This window comes from Myxocyprinus asiaticus, chromosome 17 (assembly GCF_019703515.2).
Source record: "Myxocyprinus asiaticus isolate MX2 ecotype Aquarium Trade chromosome 17, UBuf_Myxa_2, whole genome shotgun sequence".
In the NCBI taxonomy this organism is placed as follows: domain Eukaryota; kingdom Metazoa; phylum Chordata; class Actinopteri; order Cypriniformes; family Catostomidae; genus Myxocyprinus; species Myxocyprinus asiaticus.
The window spans coordinates 39305219-39333218 of record NC_059360.1 but is presented as its reverse complement, the minus strand read 5'-3'; the positions used below and the strand labels follow the sequence as shown (position 1 = coordinate 39333218).

At 41.3% G+C, this 28000-nt stretch overlaps 1 protein-coding gene across 7 annotated transcripts; it reads right to left on the bottom strand.

The window, feature by feature from the left end:
* On the bottom strand, positions 1-27636 carry LOC127454687 (homeobox-containing protein 1-like). Of its 7 annotated transcripts, none has more exons than XM_051722052.1 (10): positions 27416-27636; positions 9269-9814; positions 9046-9131; positions 7860-7970; positions 7175-7331; positions 6177-6259; positions 5975-6070; positions 4887-5008; positions 4634-4690; positions 1-3359 (listed from the first exon to the last, which is right to left on the bottom strand). In XM_051722052.1, the coding sequence occupies exons 2-10, from the start codon at positions 9811-9813 to the stop codon at positions 3216-3218; spliced, it is 1401 nt and encodes a 466-aa protein (XP_051578012.1). In that variant the 5' UTR covers position 9814; positions 27416-27636; the 3' UTR covers positions 1-3215. The 7 variants fall into 7 exon arrangements, 5 of the variants coding, with proteins under 5 accessions (XP_051578012.1, XP_051578013.1, XP_051578016.1 ...); XM_051722053.1 differs by having other exon boundaries at positions 4887-5005; XM_051722054.1 differs by having other exon boundaries at positions 2-3359; positions 4887-5002.
* Positions 27637-28000: the final 364 nt, after the last annotated feature.

Sequence of the window (28000 nt, the reverse complement as noted above, 5' to 3'; positions counted from 1 at the left end):
ACAAAGGTCTGATCACCTTTCATTTGCATTGAATGGACTAGCAGTGCTGAGATATTCTATTACAAATCTTAATTTGTGTTCTGCAGAAGAAAGAAAGTCATACACATCTGGGATGGCATGAGGGTGAGTAAATGATGAGAGAATTTTCATTTTTGGGTGAACTATCCCTTTAAACTATGGTATTTGTATAGCAAAACCATAATAACCACAAAATTATTATTTTTATTACCATAGTATGGTACCATAGTAACGTTTTCCAGTATTGTCACTATGTTTCAATACGAATGGTTCAAATGTTAAATTTATTGCAAGGGAAAGCAAAATCTCTTGCGAGGGAACGCAAAACTATTTCAGAAAATAAATTCCTACCTTATCCTCTAAGGGGCTCCGTAGTTTTCAGATCATTTTGCTAATGCTTCATTCAGACCGATATGTTGCCGATTCCATCATACGTGATATTCGATAAACTCATTAAAAAGAATCGACTCAAAATAGCAAATCGCTCACAAATCGGACATCGCTATGTAGCAGAAATAACTAAATTGTATTTATTTTCCTGACTCTTTCAGGCATGGAAATCACAATTTTAAAATTCTCTGATATTTCCAGGTTTTCAATGAACATGGGGACCCTGAGAGACATTGTGATTTTTGAGATTTTAGAGGCATAATTCAAGGAATATATTTTGCACACACTGGCGGCCAAAAGTTTGGAATAATGTACAGATTTTGCTCTTATGGAAAGAAATTGGTACTTTTACTAAAGTGGCATTCAACTGATCGCAATGTATAGTCAGGACATTAATAACATGAAAAATGACTATTACAATTTGAAAAAAAATTTCAGAACTTCTTAAACTACTTCAAAGAGTTCACCACATTCAGCAATGACAGCTTTGCAGGTCCTTGGCATTCTAGCTGTCAGTTTGTCCAGATACTCGGGTGACATTTCACCCCACCCTTCCTGTGGCATGTGGCTGTATTGTCGGGCACTTCTCACGCACCTTACAGTCTAGCTGATCCCACAAAAGCTCAATGGGGTTAAGATCCATAACACTCTTTTCCAATTATCTGTTGTCCAATGTCTGTGTTTCTTTGCCCACTCTAACCTTTTCTTTTTGTTTTTCCATTTCAAAAGTGGCTTTTCCTTTGCAATTCTTCCCATAAGGCCTGCACCCCTGAGTCTTCTCTTTACTGTTGTACATGAAACTGGTGTTGAGCCGGTAGAATTCAATGAAGCTGTCAGCTGAGGACATGTGAGGCGTCTATTTCTTAAACTTGAGACTCTGATGTACTTATCCTCTTGTTTAGTTGTACGTCTGGCCTTCCACATCTCTTTCTGTCCTTGTTAGAGCCAGTTGTCCTTTGTCTAGGAAGACTAGTGTACACCTTTGTATGAAATCTTCATTTGTTTGGCAATTTCAAGCATTGTATAGCCTTCATTCCTCAAAAAAAAAAGAATTAACTGACGAGTTTCTAGAGAAAGACGATTATTTTTTGCCATTTTTGACCTAATATATACATGCCAGCCTATTGCATACTGTGGCAACTCAAAAACAAAAACAAAGACAATGTTAAGCTTCATTTAAGGAACTAAATAGCTTTCAGCTGTGTTTGATATAATGGCAAGTGATTTTCTAGTACCAAATTAGCAATTATCATGATTACTCAAGGATAAGGTGTTGGATTGATGGCTGCTGGAAATGGGGCCTGTCTAGATTTGAATAAAAATTACATTTTTCAAATAGTGATGATGCCGTTTTTCACATCAGTAATGTCCTGACTATACTTTGTGATCAGTTGAATGCCACTTTGGTGAATTAAAGTACCAATTTCCTTCCGAAACAGCAAAATCTGTACATTATTCCAAACTACTGGCAGCCAGTGTACATGTCACAACGAGTTCTAAAATAAAGCAACTATTCTAACTTTTCTAATAACTTTTAACCAGACATCCTAGAACAAGTTCTGACAAACTAAAAATTTTACGTCAAATTTTACACTGAGGAAAACATTTTTGATAACGTGCGTCAGTGTTTTACCATTTGTATTGCTTTGAATGGAATCGCTAATATCACTTTCATCAGGCAAGTGGGAAGGCTGTTGTTCTTAAACCTTGTATTATATTGCAGTTTCTAACAAAGTTACCAACTGGCAAGTTACTCAAAAAGCCTATTTTTACTAGCATTTGGCGCTTGGCAAATGTTAACTTTGGCCCCTGGTGACAGTAAGAGTTCAAACACAAATTTCTGCAATGTTGGACTGCACCTATATAACAAAGAAATAAGTTAAGAAGTGAGAGAGAATCTGCTTCCCTACACACTTTCCCTGGAGAGAAAGAGGCAGTGAACATTTAGTATAAAACTGACCTCTTATATCCTGCAAAGAAGACTTCCTGAAAGAAGGAAAAACTGAGGCAAAGTTCGTTATCCAAGTGTGAAATGGCAGAGTGATACTGTATGTTGTATGCACAGAGTTTGTAGTGAACATGTTTCATCAACAGTTTAAAGGTGCTGTAAGTGATTTTTTTTTTTAAATAAAATGACATGCAGAAAACGTATCTATTACCTGTCAGATATCACTGAAATAGGACCCATGAAATATCACACCTGTCTCTGTAACAGTCCTAGGCTGGGTAAACAGTTGGGCTGTCGTCAGATCGTTTGTTTCGCCAATCAGAAGACACTGGGCAGCCCAAATATGCTCATATAAGTGGCGGTACAGTGTCCTGCTCCCGCGAAACAGGGCATGGCTAATTAAACAGCTAATCTGGTGGAAGTTCCAGGATGGCTAAAATCACTTACAGCACCTTTAAATGCAGCTTCTCTCCCAAACTCTGTGTGAGAACTGTGTTAAAGGGATAGTCCACCCAAAAATTAAAATTATGTCAACATATAATCACCCTTATGTTGTTCCAAATCCATATGACTTTCAATCTTTAAATTCTGTATCTTCTTTATCTCCTTTTTGTGAGCAGATGATGACAGGATTTTCATTTCTGGGAAAGCTATCCCTTTAATTTAAAGACTACTGAGGCATCACATATAGGAGGGAGGTGGAAAGAGGGAATGTTGGGTTAACAGTCTTTATAACCTCTGCATTCACGTTGGTCATGTGACCTGGCAATATTCCTCTGTAATCTCAGTTCACAAACTGTTTGGCTTTATTTTCGTAACCCCACATTTATTTCCCTCCACGCTCCACCACGATGGATTCTCATTCGTCATCCAGCACCTCTGTTTTAATGTTACTGGTGGCTCCGCCCTGCCGCGCCAGCGCCAGGATGCTGTGATTAACAGCGGCCATCTCTACAGCCAGAGCGATGGGGTCCTGGTGTTCACTTGGGCCAGTTGTGTCATCCTAGAAGTACAAAAAAAGGGGACAGCTGATTGGTCTGAAGCTCTCCGCAGTGTTCTTGCTGTATGAGTAGTGTAAACATTCTTAAAAATGTCTCCTTTTGTGTTCCACAGAAAAAAGAAAGTCATATGGGTTTGGAACAACACGAGTAAATTATGACAGTGTGTTCTTTTTTGGCTGGACAATCCTTTTAAACTTGCATAATTCCAAACAAATATATGTATTTGCTGTGTAGTTTGGCTGAAAACTGTTTAGAAACTCAGTGGTGTGCTGTCACATCCCACAAAGGTATACGACCACCTTTGTAATAAACAGAAGCATGTCTTCTGACATTATGTTGTGTCATTATACTTTAATTGCCTTCTACAGTATATCAGACAACATGCTCACTGCACATGTGCATATTAATTCCTGCTGAAAGGGATAGTTCCCCCAAAAATTAAAATTCTCTCATGAATTAGTCACCCTTATGCCATGCCAGATGTGTATGACTGACTTTCTTCTGCTGAACACAAACAAAGGTTTTAAGAAGAATATTTCAGCTCTGTTGGACCATACAATGAAAGCGAATGGGTACCAACATTTTGAAGGTCCAAAAAGCACATAAAGGCAGCATAAAAATGTTAAATCTAAATTTTCAGAAACGATATATGTGTGGATTAGAAACAGATCAATATTTAAGTTCTTTTTTTACTTTAAATTCTCCTCCCTGCCCAGAAGGTGGCAATATGCACGGAGAATGCGAATTGCCAAAAACAAAATAAGAAGAAGAATGTGAAAGTGGCAATTTATAGAAAAAAGGACTTAAATATTGATCTGTTTCTCACCCACACCCATCACATCACTTCTGAAGACATGGATTTAACCACTGGAGTCGAATGGATTACTTTTATGCTGCCTTTTAATGTGCTTTTGGAGCTTCAAAATTGTGGTACCCATTCACTTTCATTGTATGGACCTACAGAGCTGAAATATTCTTCTAAAAATCTTTGTTTGTGTTCTGCAGAAGAAAATGTACACATATGGGATGGCATGAGGGTGAGTAAATGATGAGATAATTTTCATTTTTGGGTGAACTATCCTTTTAAATGTGTGTGTAATTTTCAAAATCTACTGACCTAAATTTCATAGTGTCAGTGTAGGTAGGAAATAAACTTGTCATTGGTAGAAATTAGTGTAGAATCACAAATAAGATGAATTTGAAGTGTGTCAAAAGCCTTGTTCACACAAACATACTGTATCCCTGTCTATATTGCCAATTGTGTGTGTCTGCATACCTGAATGGTGGATGACAGGTCACCTCTGCAGAAACCAAACGTTCTGGCCACTGCTCTCTTTTCAAAAAAAGATGACATCACAGCTCTGTAATAGTTTGAATTTGCAGTCATTTATGTTCAGGCAAGGTAGTTATGGTAATGGTCTAAGGTCCTGCCTAAACATCTCACAATGTATCAAAAACTAGGCCATCCTAGAAAAAAACATGCTGTGAGATAGTTGATAATAAGAATTATAATGAACATGGTTCCTTACCATTCCCAACACTTGGTCGGCAGGTACTTGCTCACTGTAGTCATTGCCGTCAATCTCGTCGCTGTTGGAATGACCTCCTGGGCTTTGGACATCAATCCCATGACTCTCCAGGATTGCTGCTTCTTCGAAAAAAACAGACCTTGCCATAACATATCTGAGCCCAGAAGGACAACGTACAGGGTTTCAAACTTTTTGACCAATGAATTTCCATTGCCTTACCAGTTGTTTTTGATAACTGGTCTGAATGAATCATACAGACAAAGTTGCAATTGTTTTTCATTGATAAGAACTTAAAAGAATTCTCAAAACTTAAAAAGAACAATTCATATATACAGCATATACACCGATCAGCCACAAAATGAAAAAAACCTGTCTAATATTGTGTAGGTCCCCCTCGTGCTGCCAAAACAGCGCCAACCCGCATCTCAAAATAGCATTCTGAGACGCTATTCTTCTCACCACAATTGTACAGAGCGGTTATCTGAGTTACTGTAGACTTTGTCAGTTCGAACCAGTCTGGCCATTCTCCATTGACCTCTCTCATCAAAAAGGCATTTCCGTCCAAAGAACTGCCGCTCAATGGATGTTTTTTGTTTTTGGCACCATTAGGAGTAAATTCTAGTGACTGTTGAGCGTGAAAATCCCAGGAGATCAGCAGTTATGGAAAAAATGTTGTGGCTGATTGGTGTGTGTGTGTGTGTGTGTGTGTGTGTGTGTGTGTGTGTGTATATATATATATATATATATTTGTATTATATACAGTATAATATGGTGATACAAATATTTGTAAAATATTTTAATGTATACAGAACATTATATAGAAATGTCCATTATTTTTAATATTTATTTTTTTAAACACAATTTTAAAATTCCCAAATATGTCCATGTTTTCCATGACCATGGAAATCCTGAATGTACACAACATGATGGAATTCAGTTTTACTCAAAGACATTTCACTATATATTAAGTATTTTCTGCACATTTTGGACAATTACAATGCAATGGAAATAATTGTGTTGTCCATTTTCAAAATGCATTGTTGCATGTAATTTGAGCTTTTTCTGTCCCCAGAGGGCTTCAACATTACCTATGTTGGCTCTTCTCTTAATTTCCTTCCGTCTGTTGGCAAACCAGTTGTAAACTTTCAGTGACGTGACCCTCTCAAGATCTGACAGCTTCTTCCCTTAATCAAATAATAGCCACACTCATCAATAATGTCTGAGGCCACGATAACAGACAATTACACGTGCATCCTTCTTGTTTATGGGGTTAGTGTTTAAAGGTCTTACCTGGTTTTTGTATAACTGCATTGCAGGCATTGGCAATTTCCTCACGTTTGGCTTCATCAGGATACTGGTTGTCATTGAAATAACTTAAAAGATCAACATGCAGCAACGAAAATGTGTTAGATAACTGGAAGTGATCTCTGCACTTTTTATCACTTTATTTGTTGAGTTTGTTACATAAGACATAAGACATTCTTATACATAAGAAATAGCGCATAATCTTACATATTTCATATTGTGTCTTTTAAATAAATAAAAAATCTAAAACTGTTTATTTTTAGCTTTAAATTATATTATAAACCATAGATTTTCAATGTGAACTCAGACTTTTGTACCCCGCTGTATATTAAAAGGATAGTCCATAACATAAAAAAAAAAAACAGTTTCAAAAGTATAGCCACAGTATGTAAACATTATATGTGTGAACATGATTTTAGTGTGATATAATTTCTTACTAACCTTATCTGTGTAAAGTTACATCCAATATTACATCTTTGTTGTCATGACAACATAATGGTGGTAAACCCTGTAACCTGGTAAAATGCTGTAACTGTGGAATTTCCCTGATTTTATCACACTAAAATCATGTTAACACATAATGTTTGTTTTGTGGCTATACATTTGAAACGTTGTACATTTTTAGTGTTTTTTAGACTGGCCCCATTCACTTCCATTGTACGACCATGAGTTTTGCTAATTTATTTTTTAAATAAACAAGGGACGAGTCAAATTATTTTTGTGGTACTAAACATCATGTCAAAAATGAACCCAGAACATTCCTTAAATATACTGCATAATTTAGTTTGAGAAGGCATAGTGCAATTAACTAAAAAAAAAAAAAAACATCTTTGTCTGATAGCTTGAAAGTCTAAAATCTTTTTTTTTAAATCACCAATTTAAAATAGAAAACACTATTTCATACATAGAATGACCCAAAGTAAACCATCTTGACCATTCACACAATTCACCCACCCTCCCCTTGAGCGCCCACTCACTCTCACCTCTCCATCACCGCCAGACATTCTTTCCTCCAGGTGAAGCGGCTGCCGCGCCGCAGACGGAAGCTGCCCGGAGTGCTGCTAATGGGAGGGGGAGTTTGTTGCCACTCTACAATGTCCTCCAGGGCCATCGGGGTGGGCCGCATTGCTAGTGTTGCACCTGGGACACAAACATATCTCTTCATCTCAGGGGAACAGTTTATATTTTTCTGAAGACAAAAATAATTTCTGGTAGACCAAAGCCTGTACACTGTGGAAGAATGATGATGAGAAAATGGGTGTTCTGGGGATTGTGCCATTACCTTATAATCTATTCAGTGACCTTATTCTGATATCTTCTCTTAGATCAGCATAGATGAACTTCATTGAGCACAAAAGGTTCTCGTTTTGCCCTCCATTCTCAAAATAATATTGGCCAAAATGAATAAATATTTTATGAGCTATTTACCACCTCAGTGTTTTACTGCACTTGTAAGGAAGCGCTGTAAAACACTGTGGTAAGGGTTTGTTCTAAACCCCTAACCCTAAGTATTAACCTACTGCAAGTATTTGATGACCAACCGCTTAAAGGTTCCTTCAACCAATCAGTCTCTTCTAATTTTAGGGATAGGTTTAAGGTTTACAGCAATGGATTTGAATGCAAATACTGATATAATATGTATCTTGCCAAATGCAATATGTAAATTACCGGGGGTCGTTTTCTCCAGTTGGTACCAGCGGTAGAAGGCTCTTTTCTTCTGCTCGCTGAGATCTGAGCCCTGCTGAAGCAGCCAATGAGAGATCCGGCTCTGACTGATACCTGCGGAGAATGACAAACTGCATATGAGGGCAAAATTTGACTTGCATATGCCTTATTGTTCTTTCTAAGGCTTAGCATCTCAAATCCTCAAACCTTAATGATAAGGCAGACATAAAACTGACATTTCTGTATGAATGTTACTGAAATATTGCAACATCCTAGCAAGAACAAAATATAACACAAAAAAATAACATGGTGATCCTGTCAACTCAACCAGAGGTGAAAGATAAACATAAATGATAAAAAAAAAAAGCCAAAATATGAAATGCCATGGATCAATATTTTCTGAGTAATCAATTATTTTGCAGAGAGGGTTCAAAATGACAGTTTTCACTAGGGGCAAAGCTACAGGTAAAAAAAAATAACCTTAGAGAAGTGGCAACGTCATTATTATTATCTTTTTCACAGAGCGCCCCTTGCTGCATCAGATGCCAGTATTGTGTTGCTTTTTTCGTGCTTTTCCAAAGTTGGAGTGCCTATAACTCCAGAAGTATTAAAGATATCGTAACATCCTTTTACATGCTGGTTCAGAGCAAAATTTCATTTTTGTCCCTTCATTTTTAAAGCCTTATATGGTTAAATCCCAGAGATATGGGGCTTTCAATGAGGCTTTATGGATAAATTGCTACATTTTACCCATTTCCCATGGTTGAAAACCAAATGTGGGTCACATGGTATGAAGCTAGTTATTCTTATCCAACAAAACAAAGGTCTAAAGTGCAAATAATGTTCAGACTAAAAATGCATAAAGGTATAAAGTTAAAGTAATAGATTACTAATATTTTGGCTTTTATCATCATTTATGTTTATTTTTCTTCAGAAAAAGTATGAATAAAATCTAAAATTTCAACCAGGGAAGTTTCTGAAATGTGGTTGATTTGACATGGAATAACCCAACAGCAAATGGGTTTGAAAATAATTAAGGGTGAGTAAATAATGACAGATTTTCATTTTTGGTTGAACAATCCCTTAACATTTTTACATTTTATATTATATGGCATCATTGATTGAAATAATAGACATTTAATTCTTCAATCTATAACATAAAAAGTCGGTGTCATTGGAGCATGCTAACCTGTAACTTGGGCAACTACTGCTTGTGATATCCGCCGGTTCCCCAAGAAAGCTTTAATCTCTTCTTTAATTATAGCACTGTCCATTCTGCAGAGCAGGACAGTAGAGAGAGAGAGAGAGATTACAGGAAATAAAGCAATGTAATGAAAAACAACTGGTCTCATTTACTTTCCACCTCAAGAGCCCAGTGACATCATCCATTCTGAGTGATTGACCTCACTAACCTCATAAGCTCCTCGACTTTATCGTCAATGTCCATCTCCTCATCAGGGGGCTCGAACCCGAAGGCCCGCAAAGAGGCGTTGCTAACAGCGTAACGGGGTGGAGAGAGCTTCCCATTGGGCATAGCAGCGAGGCCGTCCTGCCCATTTTGCACCATTGCAGCTACTACAGGCAAGGGGGCAGGGACTGTCGGGGGTGGAGAGGTATCATAGCTGTTGATAGGGGATGGGGAGAGGCCGTTGCCACGGAAACCCGTCTGCGTGGCCATAGAGGTCTTCGAAGATGAGGCTGAGAGGTTATTTGAGGAGATAGTGCAGGAGTCAGAAGAAATGGTCGCGTTGTTGCCGTTGCCGACGGTAGTGGCCCCGCCTCCATTTCCACCGTGGGCGTGTCGGTGCCCAAACTTCTCGACATGCTCGCGGTCCAGCCGTTCAAGGGTGTCCAGGGCATGCAAGATCTCTTGCTTTGTCATCCCACTTCTACGTAGCCGCTGCAGCAAGTCGATTTGCTCAATGGTAAAACGAGGCTCATCTGTATAATGGGACATTCTGCCAAGAGACAGAGAGGGAGAGAGCTAGCGCATTAGTGAATTGATGTCAGATAAAATCCTTAAAGTCGTTCTGATGAAACATGACACAGTTGCACAGTGAATACTAATACAGAAGTAATAATAATAAGAGATACACAGAAAGAGGAATGTTGTAGGCAGAGAAAAGCTACAGTGAAGAAGCTGTAATTAAAGCTATGTTTTTCTAAGTAAACCTCTAAGTCACCGGATCTTTATCGACCAATCATTGAAACAGAAGTGTGGAGCCAGTCTGAGGTCAACGCAAAGACACTGCATGCATTACCACAGAATTTTTAATAGACTTTAAACAGCAGAGAGCTGAAACACATGAGGTGGGGGGAAGGAGGTTAACTTTAGGGAAAACTGCCAAGAAAAATTCCGTCCAAGGCGGCCAACCTACTTTCAGTCAAAAGAGACTGAGGATGAATCACTCATTATGGGTGTTTTGTCCGAGAATAGTTCTATAAATGCACCTCCCCCCCACACACACTCACACACTCACACTATTACTGAATTATTATACTGAAGCACACCAAAGTCTTTCTAGCAAGTCAGTCCACTGTTGGCCAAGTTTGGAACGCTCTTGGGAAGCTATTTCCGGTCTTGACAGTACAGCTCCTATCTACTGGGGAAAGACCGAAATCTTTCGGTCAAGATTACGATCAAAGAACATATTTCAAAGCAGCAGTAAAATCTGACAACACTGGTATCATAAATTGTATTTCTTTACCTCAGATTATGCTAAAAAAACGCAATATTCCCAGCTTGTATAGCTAATGTGCATGCACATTCTCAAGTTGATTGACAGGCGACATCTGTATTTAAAAGGTAATTGGCTCTTTTACCTGTTAGGTGAGACTTCCTTTCTACATCCACTGACCGTTGGCTGCCGTTGGGCGTTACAATTTCTCCCATTCATTTAAATGGAAGTGGCCCATCTCTGCTAAATAGTCTCTGAGCATACTGTTCACAATTCAGGTGTACAGGTTGTTGTTTACATTCTAAAGTCAGGCACTGACCAACTGAATTTTAAATGGCATGATTCAGTATAACAATTCAGTAATAGTGTGTGTGTTCATGCATGCATTTGTATTGTCTTTATATTTTATATTAAATATAAAAGACAATGCACAAGCACACACACACTCAACTTGTGCTAATGCAATGTGCATTCTGGAAACCAGCAATGCAGTTAAGTTGAAGAGACTTCAGAAATAAAAAAACAAAACATGGTCCCACAATGGTGGGAGCACGCACAAATGCAACTTTTCTGTTCAGTAACTGTCTCACCAGTGTCTTTAGTCTCTTTTCCACCATGTGGCCGAACTGTTCTTGTTGCGAAACCGTTCTATTCTGTGATGATCCAGGCCAGCTGGCACAGTTACAGATTTTTTTTCCCACTGTGGTGCTGAAAACAGACTTCGAATGTACACAAGAAATACGTCAGTCATTACCTTGGTAATGCAAGAGTTTAAGGACCACGTGAGAATTGTGTTTACTTTGCCCAAATAGTGCGCTTGGCCAGCTACAGAGAAAAAAACGAGTAACCTTGGCAACTGACAAGTGACCATTCGTGAGTCGCGACATCACTACAGGCATTCCACCAGCACAGTTGAGCATGGCCGTCTAACCGTGCTGAGAATTCCGGGCCGAGAACGGTTTCTAATCCTGCCGTGCAGAATCATGCCCAGATGGAAAAGCTAATGTAACCATTTCTCACTGTGCTCAGAACCGTTCGACCCAGTGGTGGAAAAGAGACTTTTGATGTGCAGGGTTTTGGAAAGAGGGGGCGTGGCTATTTCAACAGCTCAGTCTAGTAGAAGTAGAACAGCTAAAATCACTTACAGCACCTTTAAGTACATGTCCGTTATCTCTGAAGCCATCTATATGCTAGTGTACTCCTAAAAAGTTGCCAAAATGAACTTTTAGCAGACATATGAATTTAAAAATTATGGTCTTTCTCTTTGGGAAAACAGACCAAAATATTGATGACTCACATTGCACTGCGCCCATTTTTTGTCCTATCAATTGCTCTCTAGAATAAGAATGCCCCTCCACCTAATACCACCTTTTGAGCCAAAGTGTCTACACTTTTCAGGGGAATAAACCTACCATTGGCTTACTTAGAGTTAAATCATAAAAAAAAATAAAGCAAACGTAAAAGATAACCACTCACTTTAAGCATCCGAATAAACTTCCCTGTGAAATATAGTTAAAATAACTAATAAATTCTGCTGAAGATCAAGTCCCAGCCAGCTTTGTCTCCAGGGTATGTGCGGCATATAATTCTGCTCACTTAAGCATCCTTAAAAAGCTTCAAAAGGTTTAATTGTCCAGAGGCAATAACAATAAATCCAGGAGCGTTCTCTGTACAAAAAAAAAAAAAAAAAAAAAGCCTCATTCTGAAAGTGAGGAATTTATTTTAAGGATTAATTTGGGTATGCAGATTATGAGAGGATCTATACATTATCACTGAAATAAATAAGCCTTTATAAACTTAGCATACAGTACAATTTGCTGGCAAAGGTGTCAATCTATTTTAATCTAAATTTGACAAATCATCCTAAAGATAATAGCCAATTAAAATAAATATCACAGGCTAACTCAGTGGTTCTCAACTGTTGGGTCGTGAGCCAAAAATGGGTTGAAGGTCTGATCTGATATGCAAAATGCAAATAATAAAAATGCCTCATAATCGTGGATAGTTACTGTAGTAGTGATGGGAAGATCGGATCCTTTTACTGACTTGAATCTTTGAATCTCGTTCAGCAAAATGAACTAATATTTATTCAAGTCATTTTGTTCATTTTTCACGTGACAGCCATATGGTACCCATAGGATCTGTACAGGAAACAGAATTGATTAGTTCCCCTCACGAATGTGTCTTTGGGTCTGAATCTTTCGTTCATTTATCACGTGATCACTACTAGGTTCCGCATAGAAAACAAACAATTCATTCACAAGAGACAATTAGTCTACTGGTCTTGCATTAATTTTTTCTCTTTACAGCTTACAGTTCATTGTGTTGCAGTTGTTTGTATCACGATCAAAACATGTAGTGTGACAATAAATTACATTTTAAAATCACAAAAATTGTCATGATGAATTATTTTTATGTATTTAATGCAGGAAGTGTTTACAAGATACTGTCTGCCAAGTGTAAAATTAAAGTAAAATGGTCTTAGATGACTATCAGTAAATTCAAAGGGAAATTATTTAAGGCATACTTGATTTGGGTCTACAGTTCACAATAAGGACGAAGAACATAAATCCTACAACAAGGGGATGCATCATGAGAGAAAAATAAATTACAGTTGATTCAAATTAAATCAATTAAATAGTCAAGTAAATAATATGGGGTTTTCTAATAGCTTTTGTAGTCTAAGATAAGATAAAAGTTGTATAACCATTATAAACAGTTTAGGACTGGGCTTGAATTTAAAGCATCTTATATTTTCCTATCATATAGATAAAGTGTAAAGCTTTAATAACACTTTATTACCAGATCCAATGTTATGTTACCATCATTACAGAAATATTCACAAAGTTACGAACTGCAAGAAAGATGCTAAAATTTGAGACCAGAAACGCTTTGTGTAACTGCAAGGACAAAGATAAAACCTAACTAATCGCTTATATTTAAGGAAGGTGGGGAGTTGGAAATAAATTCTGTTTTCAACACGGAGTTTATGCAGCTGTCACTTGTTAAAAGAAAGAAAGACTCAGATCCGAAGACCCATTCGTGACGTGAACTAATCAATTCTGTTTCATTTACAGATCCTGTCCGGCTCTCACATGAATAATTAACAAAACACTCGAACCCGAAGACCGACTCGGGAGGTGAACTAATCATTTCTGTTTTCTGTACAGATCCTATGCGGCTGTCCCAACACGGATTTTATGCATGTGTGTCCAGCCAACACAAAAATCCTAATATTAATTAAAAAAATTAACATTCGGTGCATACCGTAGGACTTTTAACTATAAACAAGCCCAAAACACATGTGGAACTCTTATTTTGAAATGACAAAGACTTGGCTTCGTAAAAAAAGATCTCTATTTAAGTATGAACCATATGAAGCTTTTAATAGCCTACATATTCACCAGATTAATACAGTGCATTCAGAAAGTATTCAGACCCCTTCATTATGCTAAAACATTTTAAATTATTTTTATTTATTTTTTTCACATTAATTTACACTCCATACCCCATAATAGCAAAGCAAAAACCTGATTTTTGATAACTTAGCAAATTTATTAAAAAGAAAAATGGAAATATCGCATTGACATAAGTATTCAGATCCTTTGCTATGACACATCAAATTTAGCTCAGGTGCATCCCATTTCTCTGGATCATCTTTGAGATGTCTCTGCACTTTGAGTGGAGTCCACCTGTGGCAAATTCAATTGACTGTACATGATTTGGAAAGGCACACACCTGTCTATATAAGGTCTCACAGCTGAAAATGTATATCAGAGCAAAAACCAAGCCATGAGGTCAAAGGAACTGACTGCAGAGCTCAGAGACAGGATTGTGTCGAGGTACAGATCTGGGGAAGGCTACAAAATTGTTTTGTCTGGACTGAAGGTTCCTAAGAGCACAGTGGCCTCCATAATTCTTAAATGGAAGTTTGGAAAAACCAGGATTCTTCCTAGAGCTGGCCATCCGGCCAAACAGAGCAATCGGGGGAGAAGGGCCTTGGTAATAGAGGTGACCATGAACATGATGGTCAATCTGGTTGAGCTCCAGAGATCATGTGTGGAGATGGGAGAAACTTGCAGAAGGACAACCATCACTGCAACACTCCACTGATCTGGGCTTTATGGCAGAGTGGCCAGATGGAAGCCTCTCCTCAGTGCAAGACACATGAAAGCTTGCTTGGAAGGACTCTCAGACTGTGAGAAACAAGATTCTCTGGTCTGATGAAATGAAGATTGAACTGTTTGGCCTCAATTCCAAGCATCATGTCTGGAGAAAACCAGGCACTGCTCATCACCTGCACAATACCCCAATATCCCAACAGTGAAGCATGGTGGTGGTAGCATCATGCTGTGGGGGTGTTTTTCAGCGGCAGGGACTGGGAGACTGGTCAGGGATTAAGTAAAGCTAAATGCTGCAATATCCAGAGATATCCTTAATGAAAACCTGGTCCAGAGCACTCAGGACCTCAGACTGTGCCGAAGGTTTACCTTCCAACAGGACAATGACCCTAAGAACACAGCCAACACAATGCAAAGCCAAGAGTGGCTTAGGGACAACTCTGTGAATGTCCTTGAGTGGCCCAGCCAGAGCCCGGACTTGAACCCAATCGAACATCTCTGGAGAGACCTGAAAATATCTGTCCACCAACGATCCCCATCCAACCTGACAGAGCTTGAGAGGATCTGCAGAGAAGAACGGCAGAAAATCCCCAAAACCAGGGAAAGCTTGTCGCATCATAACCAAAAAGAATTGAGGCTGCAATCGCTGCCAAAGGTGCTTCAGCTAAGTACTGAGTTAAGGGTCTGAATACTTATGTCAATGTGATATTTCAGTAACCTGGTTTTGCTTTGTCTTAATGGGGTATGGAGTGTACATTGATGTAAAAAAAATAAATAATTTAAAGCATTTTAGCATAAGGCTGCAACATAACAAAATGTGAATAAAATGAAGGGGTCTGAATGCTTACTGAATGAACTGTATATATATATATATATATTTCACAAGATGAGGTTTATTGAGGAATAAGGTTTATTACTATTAACAAGATATAAAGTTGTATATACGAGATGCATGCCCTCACTTCAATTTAAAACAAGAGTCCAAAATGAATAAAATCCCATATGTAGTTTATTGTTCAACTAAAAATCCCAATAATAGTCAAATTTTTCTTTGCATGCCCTTGCTTCAGTTTAAAGGTGCACTCAGTAACTTTTGTCTTTGTGTCATCTTGGACTTACACTGACACCTAGCAGCTTAGTTGCAGCATCATTTAAAATCAACAGTTTTCCGTTTCAGATGCCATTGTAGAAATTTAGTATTCACAGTAGGGATGCACCGATACCACTTTTTCTCTTCCGATCAGATATCTGAAATCTCAGTATCTTCCGATACTGATCCGATACCAATGTTGTTTTTTTTTGCATAATCAGTTTAGAATATCTTTACCTCATTGTGTGGAACTAATTGTGGGTACTCTTTTATATGTAAAGAAACACAAACCTCTAACTACACATTATTTCTATATAAATGTATAGCCTATTAAGAAAAACTTTGTTGTTAAGTAGTATACTGGATAATGTAGGAGCAAAATTAACAGTAATTCCTGTCTCAGTTTTCAGTAGAAAAAAAGGCAGTTTGTTTGTTTGTTTTTGCAAAAAACATTCAACTTGTATCTGGACTTTAAAGGATTCAGATCTCTTTTTTTGTTCTTTCACATTTTTTGGAACCCATTAAACTTAAAAACTGTTCTAATTTTTAAACAAATAATAATAATAATAATTATTATTATTATTATTATTGACTTTTAGAATTTGAAATACAACAGTAATATATTTCAATCGTGCACCTTAATTTTAAAACCCTCAGGCTTTTATTTTGACATTCTGAACTCTCCAGGATGTCCTGTATGTGTCTGTTTGTAAGCAAGTTCACAGTAGTTTAATTCGCTTCTTATTCAAATTCTGGTAAAATGCACCTCCAGCACCGTTCTAACTGCATATTATAAGTGAACCGAGCTACTGAGCATCTACATCTGAGATGTTGTTCGTGAGTAGTGCTCAAATGCTGCGCAACGCGTGAAGGCTAATTTATTTGTCATTTGGTAGAAGCTAGACAAATTAGGTAGATGCCAACATGGACAGGTTGCATGACATGCCATCTAGAGGTAGACCGATATATCGGTTTTACTGATTATTCGTTGCCTATAGTTGCTTTTCGGAACTATCTTTATCGGCAAGAAACTATGCTGATAATTTTTTTTTTATTTCTCCACGTTCCTCTGAAAACTTAGCTTCTTAAATTGAAATGAGGGCTTGCAAAGAAAAATGTGACTATATAGAAACGTCCCTCATCAGTACATACACTGTATCTCCAACTTCATATTGTGAATAATAATAATATATATAGGCTATAAAAAGCTTAATATAGAGCATTGTAATGGAGCTAAGTCTACTTAATTTCAAAATAAAAGTCCCAGGTGTGTTTCAGGCTTGTTTAGTGTTAAAAGTCCCATGTTATGCACCCTATCAGCTTTTTTATCTGATTATCATTGGGATTTTGGTTGAAAAATAAACTTAATCTGGGATTGTATTCATTTTGGACTCTGACCTCTATGTCTGTGCTGACTAAGAAAATGTTGTAACATTCTATGAATCGATTTTAAAAACTATCGGCCGATTAATCGGTTATTGGCCTTTTCCACCACCTAAGTTATCGGTATCTGCAAAATCCACTATCAGTCGACCTCTAATGCCATCATCCTCGAAAACCATGAACAAAACTGCACTTTCACTCTACTGCTGTTGTCTGTGCATTTATACATGTATCATATTCTAAATTAAACAATTTTCCTATTCAGTCTAGGTCATTTGAATAATTTTGCATATTGCAAGGCCTATGCAATTTATATTAATATTAATTTCAATGTTTGATTTTAAAGAAATTTTTGTTTACTTTTGTAGAATAAACAATTTTGGTACTGTGTTGGGTCGTCACACGATGTCCAGTGTAAAATCTGGGTCCTGAAGCAAAACCAGTTGAGATTTACTCTGCTAGCTGATAAACCACAGTAACTCACTCAGGAATTCTGAATCACCCATATGGAGATGTATTTAACCACATGCATGCAGAAGAGCCTCTACACCCTCAGATTAAACTGTCACTAGATGACAAATTAGTTCGGTTAACTGCAAACTCACAGGTTTGCAACTAGCATGCTTTTTGTTCTGAAGACAAGTAACTAAATGTTTAACAATGCAAAATTCATCACTATTTTATTAAAATAACAATCACTAAAACATGGAATCTTGCAATATCAAGGTTTTTAAAATATCATTAAAATGCAAGTCTCCTAATATGCATTCTATATTGATAGTATTTTAATTATCAGAGTTGCAGTTCCAAAGTCACTCATTGTCTATTTGTTTTGAGTCTTTTCTTGCACATTCATAACTTGGCATGAATGGAGCACAGAAACATCGATATAGTTATGGAAAAATAAGAACTAAGCTATAGAATTGAATATTTTCCTAACTCCACTGAGTAGATGTATTTGAGAAGCTCATCTGTTTTGCAGAGCACCATGATCAAAGTTGATTTTGTCCATATGCCACTTGTTCTTCATCATTAAAAGAAAGTTTAAATTTGGTTCATTTGTAACTTCTGGTGATCATTAAAATATCATTTTACCTCTATTGGACAGAAGGTAATTGTTAAGACTAGTGCCCGACCGATATATCGGTATCGGCGTAAATGTTTACCGATATGCGCAGATATGAACACTTTGTTTCAGAACATATAATGCAGAAAACAATGCTTTAGAATTGGTGTCATTATGTAGTTTGTCCAGCAGAGTGCGCTTCGACTCCATTGTTTACAGAGCTGACTCTGAGCTGACCGTGGCTCTGCAGACAGGGCGGAGTCAAGCGGTAAGTTGCAAACTAGTCTGTGAAATACATACTGGAAAGTTAATAAGCAATGACCCCATCATTCCCTATCTGTCACTCACTCGATGTTGTGTCGATGTAGTGACACTAGGGTCACCTTGGGAGCCCGAGACACCTCTGGTCTTTGATAAAAGGCCAATGAAAATTGGTGAGTGGTATTTGCATGCCACTCTCCCTGACATATGGGTATAAAAGGAGCTGGTATGCAACCACATTCAGATTTTCTCTTCGGAGCCGAACGGTCATGCTCACTGAGCTGAATTCCCACGACTGTTCATTCACCTCTGCTGGATCTGACAGCACATTTCAGCGGCTTCTCCCCCCTCTGCACTGGTGCACTGCAGAGAATGCCCCTGGGCGCTTCGGCAGAAATAAGAGTATATTTCTCTAAAAGAGCGGCACACACGGAATGTCTTTTTAAAGACGCGTCTTTTTAAAGATGCCTTTCCGATTGTGTGTTATTCGTGGTTGCGCTCGTTATCTCTCGCCTTCTGACGGTCACGATCACTGCCTTGCATGTCTGGGAACTGCTCACGTGGAGACAGCGTTCGTGGATGGTCATGTTCTCATTGCGAGGACATATCCATGGCAACGATGCGGTCGCGGCTCGCCTTCGTAAGAAAGCAAGCCACCCCAGAGGCTCCCCGCCTCGGTCCTTTTACCCACGGGTATGAGGCCAGTGCGGCTAGCACTGGGGGCGATTTGGGGACCCCAATGGGACCGCCTCCGCCGGGTATCCCCTCGCGGACCTCACATTCCCCAGCACGCTCGTCTGCCCCGATCGGGCTTCCGGATGAGTCCGCCGGCTGGTCTCGCGGCGAGTTTAACCTCTTATTCGGAGCCCGTGAAAGTGATGAGCTCTCGAGCGCAGCATCGGAGAGCGGGCTCGTCCAGTCGGACGCGGAAGCCTCAGCTGGGCTCCTCCCTTCGGGGACGACTGCCCAGTCACAGGCTGATGCGGAGATGACGACATGCTTTCCCGGGCAGCCGCGAGCGTCGGCTAGAGTGGAACCCTCCACTCTTCCCTGAACCCTCGCGGCTCGATGATTGGTTCCTGGGCTCGCGGCGCCGCTCAAAGCCACGCCCCGCCCCCATTCCTTTCTTCCCAAAAGTGCATGAAGAGATGACAAGGTCGTGGGAGGCACTTTTTACTGCCCGGTCCCGAACTTTTCAGCTTCCCCGCCCTCACTACCCTCGATGGTGGGGCGGCCAAGGGCTATTCGGCAATCCCCCGGTGGATAAAGGTGCTCGCAGTGCACCTATGCCCGCAGAGCGCCGCCACCTGGCGCAGGTGCCCAAAGCCCCCGTCCAAGGCCTGTAGGTTTACGTCATCTCTGACGGCCAAGGCCTATGGTGCCGCTAGACAAACCGCCTCCGCCCTGCACGCCATGGCTCTCCTGCAAGTCCGCCAAGGCGCTAAAGGAACTCTCCGAGCGACGGAGGTCACGGCGCAGTCTCTCGGGCGGACGATGTCCACATTAGTGGTCCAGGAGCGCCACCTTTAGCTCAACCTGGTCGAGATGGGTGAGGCCGACAGGACACAATTCCTTGCTGCCCCCATCTCCCAGGCTGGCCTATTCGGCGACACCATCAAGGACTTTGCCCAGCAGTTCTCGACGGTGGAGCAGTAGAGGGAGGCTATCCTGCCAAGGGCATCCCCTGCGGTGACTGCACGGGCTCCGCCGCAGCCCGCCCCTTTGGCCTGGCCCTGGCGTGGAGCCCACCGCAGGAAGCAGACGCCACCCGTCTGGCGGCCACCCAGAACCCATGAAAGGCTTCAAAGCGCCCTTGAGACAGGCGACCCAGGGACGACGAAACCCGCTGCTCTGGAGATGGTAAGCAGACCTTTCCATCTTTTTGTTACCTCTGCATTTAATTGCGCTGCATGCCCAAGTGGCTACAGTACTCAAGAGTTCAGCAAGAGCGGTTTCCTTGTTCCCTCGGTCATGTATCCGGTGTGCACGGTCGTCATCACGACCACCGTCCACCACTCTATTTGGCAGGTTTGGTGCTCCAGCGGCGGTCTCCCGCCCCTGAGCGCCCAGCTGTGGCACAAATCCACCCCCGATGTGACAGTCTCCAAGGGTCACGAGGACAGGCCTCTTCCTCCCCATCCCAGGCTGTTCCGGGGGTGGTCACAAGGAGCCAGGTAAGTGCTTCAATGTCCTTAGACTCAGCACGGCCACGACATGGTGTGGCACCTCGAGTGTCGCCACGCCGCGAGGCCCCACCTGCCGGTACATCTGACGACGTTGTCTCTTTGGTCCCCCTTGCGCGGAACTTGAACGCATGGCTTGCGCTTTCCAATCCATCGCGATGGCTGGTCCGGATCGTCCGACTCGGCTATGCGATTCAGTTCACCAGGCCTTCGCCCAGGTTCAGCGGTGTCCACTTCACCTTGGTGAAGGACGAAAACGCTGCTACCTTGCGCAGAGATCGCTACCCTCTTACGGAAGGGCGCGATAGAACCTGTCCCTCCGGCCAAGATGAAGAAGGGGTTTTACAGCCCCTACTTCATCGTACCGAAAAAAGGCAGTGGGTTGCGGCCGATCTTGGACCTGCGAGTACTGAACCGGGCTTTACACAGACTCCCATTCAAGATGCGGATGCAAAAACGCATTCTGGTGAGCGTCCGGCATCAAGATTGGTTCGCGGCGGTAGACCTGAAGGACGCGTACTTCCACGTCTTGATCCTTCCTCGACAGAGACCCTTCCTGCGGTTTGCATTCGAGGGTCAGCCATATCAGTACAAGGTCCTCCCTTTCGGCCTGTCCCTGTCTCCTCGAATCTTCACGAAGGTCGCAGAGGCAGTCCTTGCCCCGCTAAGGGAGGTGGGCATTCGCATTCTCAACTATCCCGACGACTGGCTAATCTTAGCTCACTCTTGGGACATGTTGTGTGCACACAGGGACTTGGTGCTCTCACACCTCAGCCGACTAGGGCTTCGGGTCAATTGGGAAAAGAGCAAGCTCCTCCCGGTTCAGAGCATCTCTTTTCTCAGTTTGGAGTTGGACTCAGTCTCCTTGACAGCGCCTCACGAATGAGTGCGCCCAGTCGGTGTTGGTCTGTTTGAAGGCATTCAAACAGAAAACAGTGGTTCCACTGAAACTTTTTCAGAGGCTCCTGGGGCATATGGCATCCTCAGCGGTGGCCACTCTGTTCGTGTTGATGCATATGAGACCGCTTCAGCACTCAGCACTCAGACAGACAACACAGCAATGGTAGCATATGTCAACCGCCAAGGTGGTCTGCGCTCTCGTTGTATTTCACAACTCGCCCACCGTCACCTCCTCTGAAGTCAGCAGCACTTCAAGTCGCTGCAAGCCACCCACATCCCGGGCAACCTCAACACTACAGCGGACGTGCTGTCACGACAGGTTACCCTTAGGGGAGAGTGGAGACTCCACCCTCAGGTTGTCCAGCTGATTTGGAGTCGATTTGGACAGGCACAGGTGCACCTGTTCGCCTCCCAAGAATCCTCCACACTGCCCACCCTGGTACGCCCTGACCGAGGCCCCCCTCGGCATAAATGCGCTGGCACACAGCTGGCCCCCTGGCATGCGCAAATATGCATTTCCCCCAGTGAGTCTACTTGCACAGACCCTGTGCAAGATCAGTGAGGACGAGGAGCAGGTCTTCCTGGTAGCACCCTACTGGCCCAGACGTGGTTCTCGGACCTCACGCTCCTCGTGACAGCCCCCCCGGCAAATTCCCCTGAGGAAGGACCTTCTTTCTCAGGGACGGGGCACCATCTGTCACCCACGACCAGACCTCTGGAATCTCCATGTCTGGCCCCTGGACGGGACGTGGAAGACCTAAGCGGTCTATCACCTGAGGTGGTAGACACGATCACTCTCCGAGGCACCTGTATGCCTTTAAGTGGCATCTGTTTGCTAAGTGGTGTTCTTCCCAACGGGAAGACCCCCAGAGATGCGCAGTCGGATCAGTGCTTTCCTTCCTGCAGGAGAGGTTGGAAGGGAGGCTGTCCCCTTCTACCTTGAAGGTGTACTTTGCCGCCATAGCAGCACACCACGACGCAGTCGACAGTAAGTCCTTAGGGAAGCACGACCTGATCATCAGGCTCCTAAGAGGCGCCAGGAGGCTGAATCCCCCCAGACCGCGCCTCGTTCCCTCATCGGACCTCTCTGTAGTTCTTCAGGGTCTACAGAGAGCCCCCTTTGAGCCTTTGCAGTCAGCCAAGCTTAAGCCACTCTCCTTAAAAACTGCCCTCCTGACTGCGCTCACTTCCATCAAGAGGGTAGGAGACCTGCAAGCATTCTCTGTCAGCGAAACGTGCCTGGAGTTTGGTCCCGACCCCGACCGGGCTATGTGCCCAAGGTTCCCACGACCCCTTTTAGGGACCAGGTGGTGAACCTACAAGCGCTGCCCCAGGAGGAGACAGACCCAGCCCTGTCATTGCTGTGTCCGGTGCGCACTTTACACATCTATTTGGATCGCATGCTGAGCTTTAGGATCTCTGAGCAGCTCTTTGTCTGCTCTGGTGCACAGCGGAAAGGAAGCGCTGTCTCCAAGCAGAGGATCGCCCACTGGCTCATTGATGCCATAACTATGGCATATCACGCCCAGGACATGCCGCCTCCGGTAGGGTTACAAGCCCATTCTACCAGGGGTGTAGCAGCCTCCTGGGCCCTGGCCAGGGGTGCCTCTCCAACAGACATTTGCAGAGCAGCAGGCTGGGCAACACCCAACACCTTTGCAAGGTTCTACAACCTCCGGGTGGAACTGGTTTCGTCCCAGGTAGTGGCATGCAATACAAGCAGATAAGCCCGGGATAGCCGGCCGGGTGTATCGCTTGCACATAGTGCCTTCCACCTCCTTTTGAGCTGAAGACGTGTGCCATTAATTCCCAGTAGTGTTCACAAACTTTGTTCCCTGGTTGACTTCCTCTGAGCCCTGTGGTAGTCGAGTTTTTGGAGAGACTCGCTGCCGGCCCAGTACACATGCAAAGAGTCCTGTTCTGGGGTAGGTGCTCCGCATGTGGCGGTTCCCTGTTAGGCTAACCCCATGCGATATATATCTTCCGCTAGTTCGTTTCCCTGTTGGCAAACTGCGTCTTCCTTGGGCAGAGCCCCTCTGCCCCAGTCTCCATGTTTGTAGTAACTCCTCCCCCTTTGGCTAGGATCTACCTTGAAGACTCTCCACATGGTTGAAAAGACCATGTGATGTATTTTTCCACTTAAACATCCCCCCCTCTCTTTGGGCGAGGTGTGGTCTCCGCGGTGTCTTCCCCTTGGGAGGGACACCCCCCGACTAGACCTGGCGGCCCAGTCAGATAATCCCCCTTCTTTTTTAGGGAGTGGAAAAAAAGAAGGGGAAAGAGGCCACGACTGGGTTAGCCTGGCTCTATCTTTTGGGTAGTCGACTTGTCCCCAAAGGGCCGTTCGACACTCATAACTATGTTGGGGAGGTTACGTGTCGACCTGGTGTCCTGGCTATGAGGCACACAGTAGTCTGCCCACCACACACCGCCAGTTCACGTAACACAGTTCAGCCAATTGTGGTGTTTCATATAGGGAACCCTAGTGTCACTACATCAACACAACGTCGAGTGAGTGACAGATAGGGGACATCATGGTTACTTGTGTAACCTCCATTCCCTGATGGAGGGAACGAGATGTTGTGTCCCTCCTGCCACAACGCTGAACTACCCGCTGAAATGGCCAGACCTTATATCGGCTCCTCAGCATAAAACCCGAATGAGTGGTTGCATACCAGCTCCTTTTATACCCGTATGTCCAGGGGAGTGGCATGCAAATACCACTCGCCAATTTTCATTGGCCTTTTATCAAAGACCAGAGGTGTCTCGGGCTCCCAAGAGTGACCCCTAGTGTCACTAAATCGACACAACATCTCATTCCCTCCACACTATGTTATTACCTAGTTGGTGAGACACAATGCTGGTCCATCTTTTAATCTCTGTGACAACGAGCTTATAGCTAACTAGCTAATCACGCAGCTACTTTCATTGCTTGTCAGCTGAGTGGAAGCTAATGTGTAAACATGTATTCATCAAACTGTTTTCTTCAGGATTCACAGTTTGGTACTCCCTTCAGCCGAACAATTCCAGTCATTGCATTTATAAAATGTAATATTTAAAAGTCTGGTTTTCCACCATTGAAAGTTTCCCCTGAACTTGTATAGCAGAATATAGTGTAACACCGCTGCCGCTGTTTATCTCTTGTCTCGGCAGGTGTAAATGCTTCTTGTTTTACAACCTGCCAATAATTGACTGGCAGAATTAATATAGTCAGCATTTGACTGATACTAAACAGTACTACTGATGTTTATTTAGCTATTTATTTTATTTTTATTTATTCTTAATTTTAATGGTCAGTATTTGACTGATACTAAACAGTACTGATGTTTATTAAGCTCTTTATTGTATTTTTATTTATTCTTTATTTTAATGGTCAGCAGTTGACTGATACTAAATAGTACTGATGTTTATTTAGCTATTTATTTTATTTGAATTTATTCTTTATTTAAATGGTCAGCAATTGACTGATACTAAACAGTACTGATGTTTATTTAACTATTTATTTTATTTTTATTTATTCTTAATTTTAATGGTCAGCAACTGAGTGATACTAAACATACAATACTGATGTTTATTTAGCTATTTGTTTTATATTAATTAATTTATTTTAATGGTCAGCAACTGACTGATACTAAACATACAGTACTAATGTTTATTTAGCTATTTATTTTATTTTTATTTATTCTTTATTTTAATAGTCAGCAACTGACTGATTCTAAACATACAGTACTGATGTTTTTTAAGCTATTTATTATATTTTTTTTAGTCTTTATTTTCTCAGTGTTCATTTCTAGAATTTGTTGACAATGTATTATAATAATGTCAAATATTCTTTGATAAAAAAATATTTAAAGAGCACCTATTATGGTTTTTCAAATATTACCTTTCATGTAGTGTGTTATATAGCTGTTTGTGAATGTAAAAAAGTCTGAAAAGTTTCAAAAAACCAAAGTGCAAAATGGAGTTATTGGCTGTGTCTCGTTTGACGTAGACAGCCTTGATGACGTATGCGGCCGACAAATGCGACCTCCGGAGGACACATCCTTCCAAATATCTGTGTCTCGTTTGGAAGGATGCGTCCTCCGGAGATCGCATTTGTCGGCCGCATACGTCATCAAGGCTGTCTCATTTCATAAAAGCGAGAAGGACACTTCAAATGCGACCTTCGAATGCGACCATCTTTCACGGGAATTAGGAGGATGCATGAGGTGTATCCTTCGTGGGCACTCACAACCCACAATTCTTTGCTTCAACGGAAATGTCTACTAAAAAAAAATGATGCCAATTTCCCCGTAAATATGATGTTCAGATGCAAGGAATGTTAATTCCCAAGTTGAAGTACCTCAGTAGATGGGTGCAGGGTATATAATATGTATAATTATATTAATATATCATTAGAATAAAGTATAAGACTAAAACTACACCTGTAAAATAAATGTTCTTTTCTCTTTACATCATAACTCTCCTAAAATGTACCTCATACATTCCCTTCAAGAGGGAATTTGTTACCTTCTCACTCAAAGCGCTCCGCTTGTTAAAGAGTGGCGTGCTGTCATAGCAACCATGTAACGTTCCGTTTCTGTTCGTCCTACGATGGCCATCTCGTTTAAATGAGGCTTGTTTAAAGGAGGACACTCGGTATACTGCAGCCTTCAAAGGATGCTACCTCCAGAGAACGCATCCTTCCAAAGGAGACACAGCCAAGAAAGAACCGATTCTGAACACCTGTAACGAGTCGTTAGTAATTCCAGACTTACTTCCTGTACTAACCTACATAATTTGGTAACAAAAAACCCGCCTCTGGTCTTCACTGGATGCTCGCAAATAGCTTTGACCCACCCTCAAACACTACACTAAGCAATAGACCAATCACAACAGACTGGGACATCTGACCAATCAGAGCAAGGTAGGCTCTTGAAAGGAGGAGTTTAAAATGAAGGGATCATTGACGGAGTTGTTTTTGACACTGGAAAAAAAGGTAATGCTGCAATTTAATTTATGAGCAAATTAAGGTGTTTTTTGACCTTGGATGCATGTAAATCTATTGTATGAGACCTTTAAAACAAAATTAGGCACGTTTAAAAAACATAATAGGTGCTCTTTAAGGAAGCAGCCTTCTGAGTACCTCTGCATAGTCATATTTCGGTGCAAAAACGGTGAACAATCCACATAGAAAAGGTCTGTTTTCATTCCATGTCAAAAATTAACTATATCGGCCACCATATCGGTAATCGGTGAATTTTCCCCCTCTAAAATCGGTATCGGTCTCAAAAATCCCATATAGGTCGGGCCCTAGGTAACACCTTCATGCCCACTAACCAATGAAAATACAGCCCTTTCATGTCATTTAAACTAAACGACAAAAAGAGTGGTTCCAAAATGAAAGTTTCATCCATAACCTCACTATATAATATCCACGAACGCAAGTCTGAATGATGGATTTAGAGGTTACACACATATAAGTTATGCTTAATATGCAAGTTTAATCATATAAAAGGGTGAAGGCAATGAATTATTTAGAGTAATATAGAAAAGTAATTGCATGGTCTCTGTGGCCGATTAATGAAGCATCCAGTTATTGTGCAAAATATTATTAATACTAATAAGAACAAAAGTTAAAATGAAAAGAGTGCTCTATTAGTTCATTTCATTAATGTCAACACAGTCTCAGTTGTTGCACGCGTGCATTTCTTTTCTAAATCCCTATTCCACCACAGTATGAGAGCAGATAAGACACTCTGCATGCAAAGTATAATCGAACCGAGCTTATTTCCATCTTAAACGTCATATGCATGTAAATGCATGTTTCAATTTCCTAAAGATCCAACATATATGGACAAACGACGCCTTTCTTATAATTTGGCATTACAAACTTACCTTATTCTGCGCGTGCGGGGCCTCCGTGCACCACAGCATTTATTCAACTAAACTGACAGTGTTTGAGTCCCGCAGCTATTGCCTTTAATCCCCGTTACCAGACATGAACAAGCAAAACAGGACGGCGTCCGACTCTGCCGCTACCTTTTCCTAATCTGATATCATTTCAAGGCAAAAACTAATTCGCCTTTGTCTGACTGACAGAAGCCATATTGATATTAACGGTAAGCGCTGTTATGGTTTCATGGGAGTTGTAGTTCCCCACAGCGGGCGGAAACCTGGGACTGAACGGGAGTTCGCCTAGCGCAGGACTACAAATCCAGTGAAATATGGCACAGTTTCATCCTCGGTCATTTTTCACCAGCTGCTGCATAGATAAAAATGTATTTTCTGACTTTTCCTATTCGCTGACGACATAATGTTGGATTTGCTTTTATTTAAAAAGGGATTCATTTTAAGACTAATCTTATTAATAAGATTAAATTATCTTATTTTAATACAAATAATTTTGCGTATTTCAAACAACGAAAGATTGTTGACGCGAATGTGTCACTTATTTATATATTATTGAAAAAGTTATCGTAT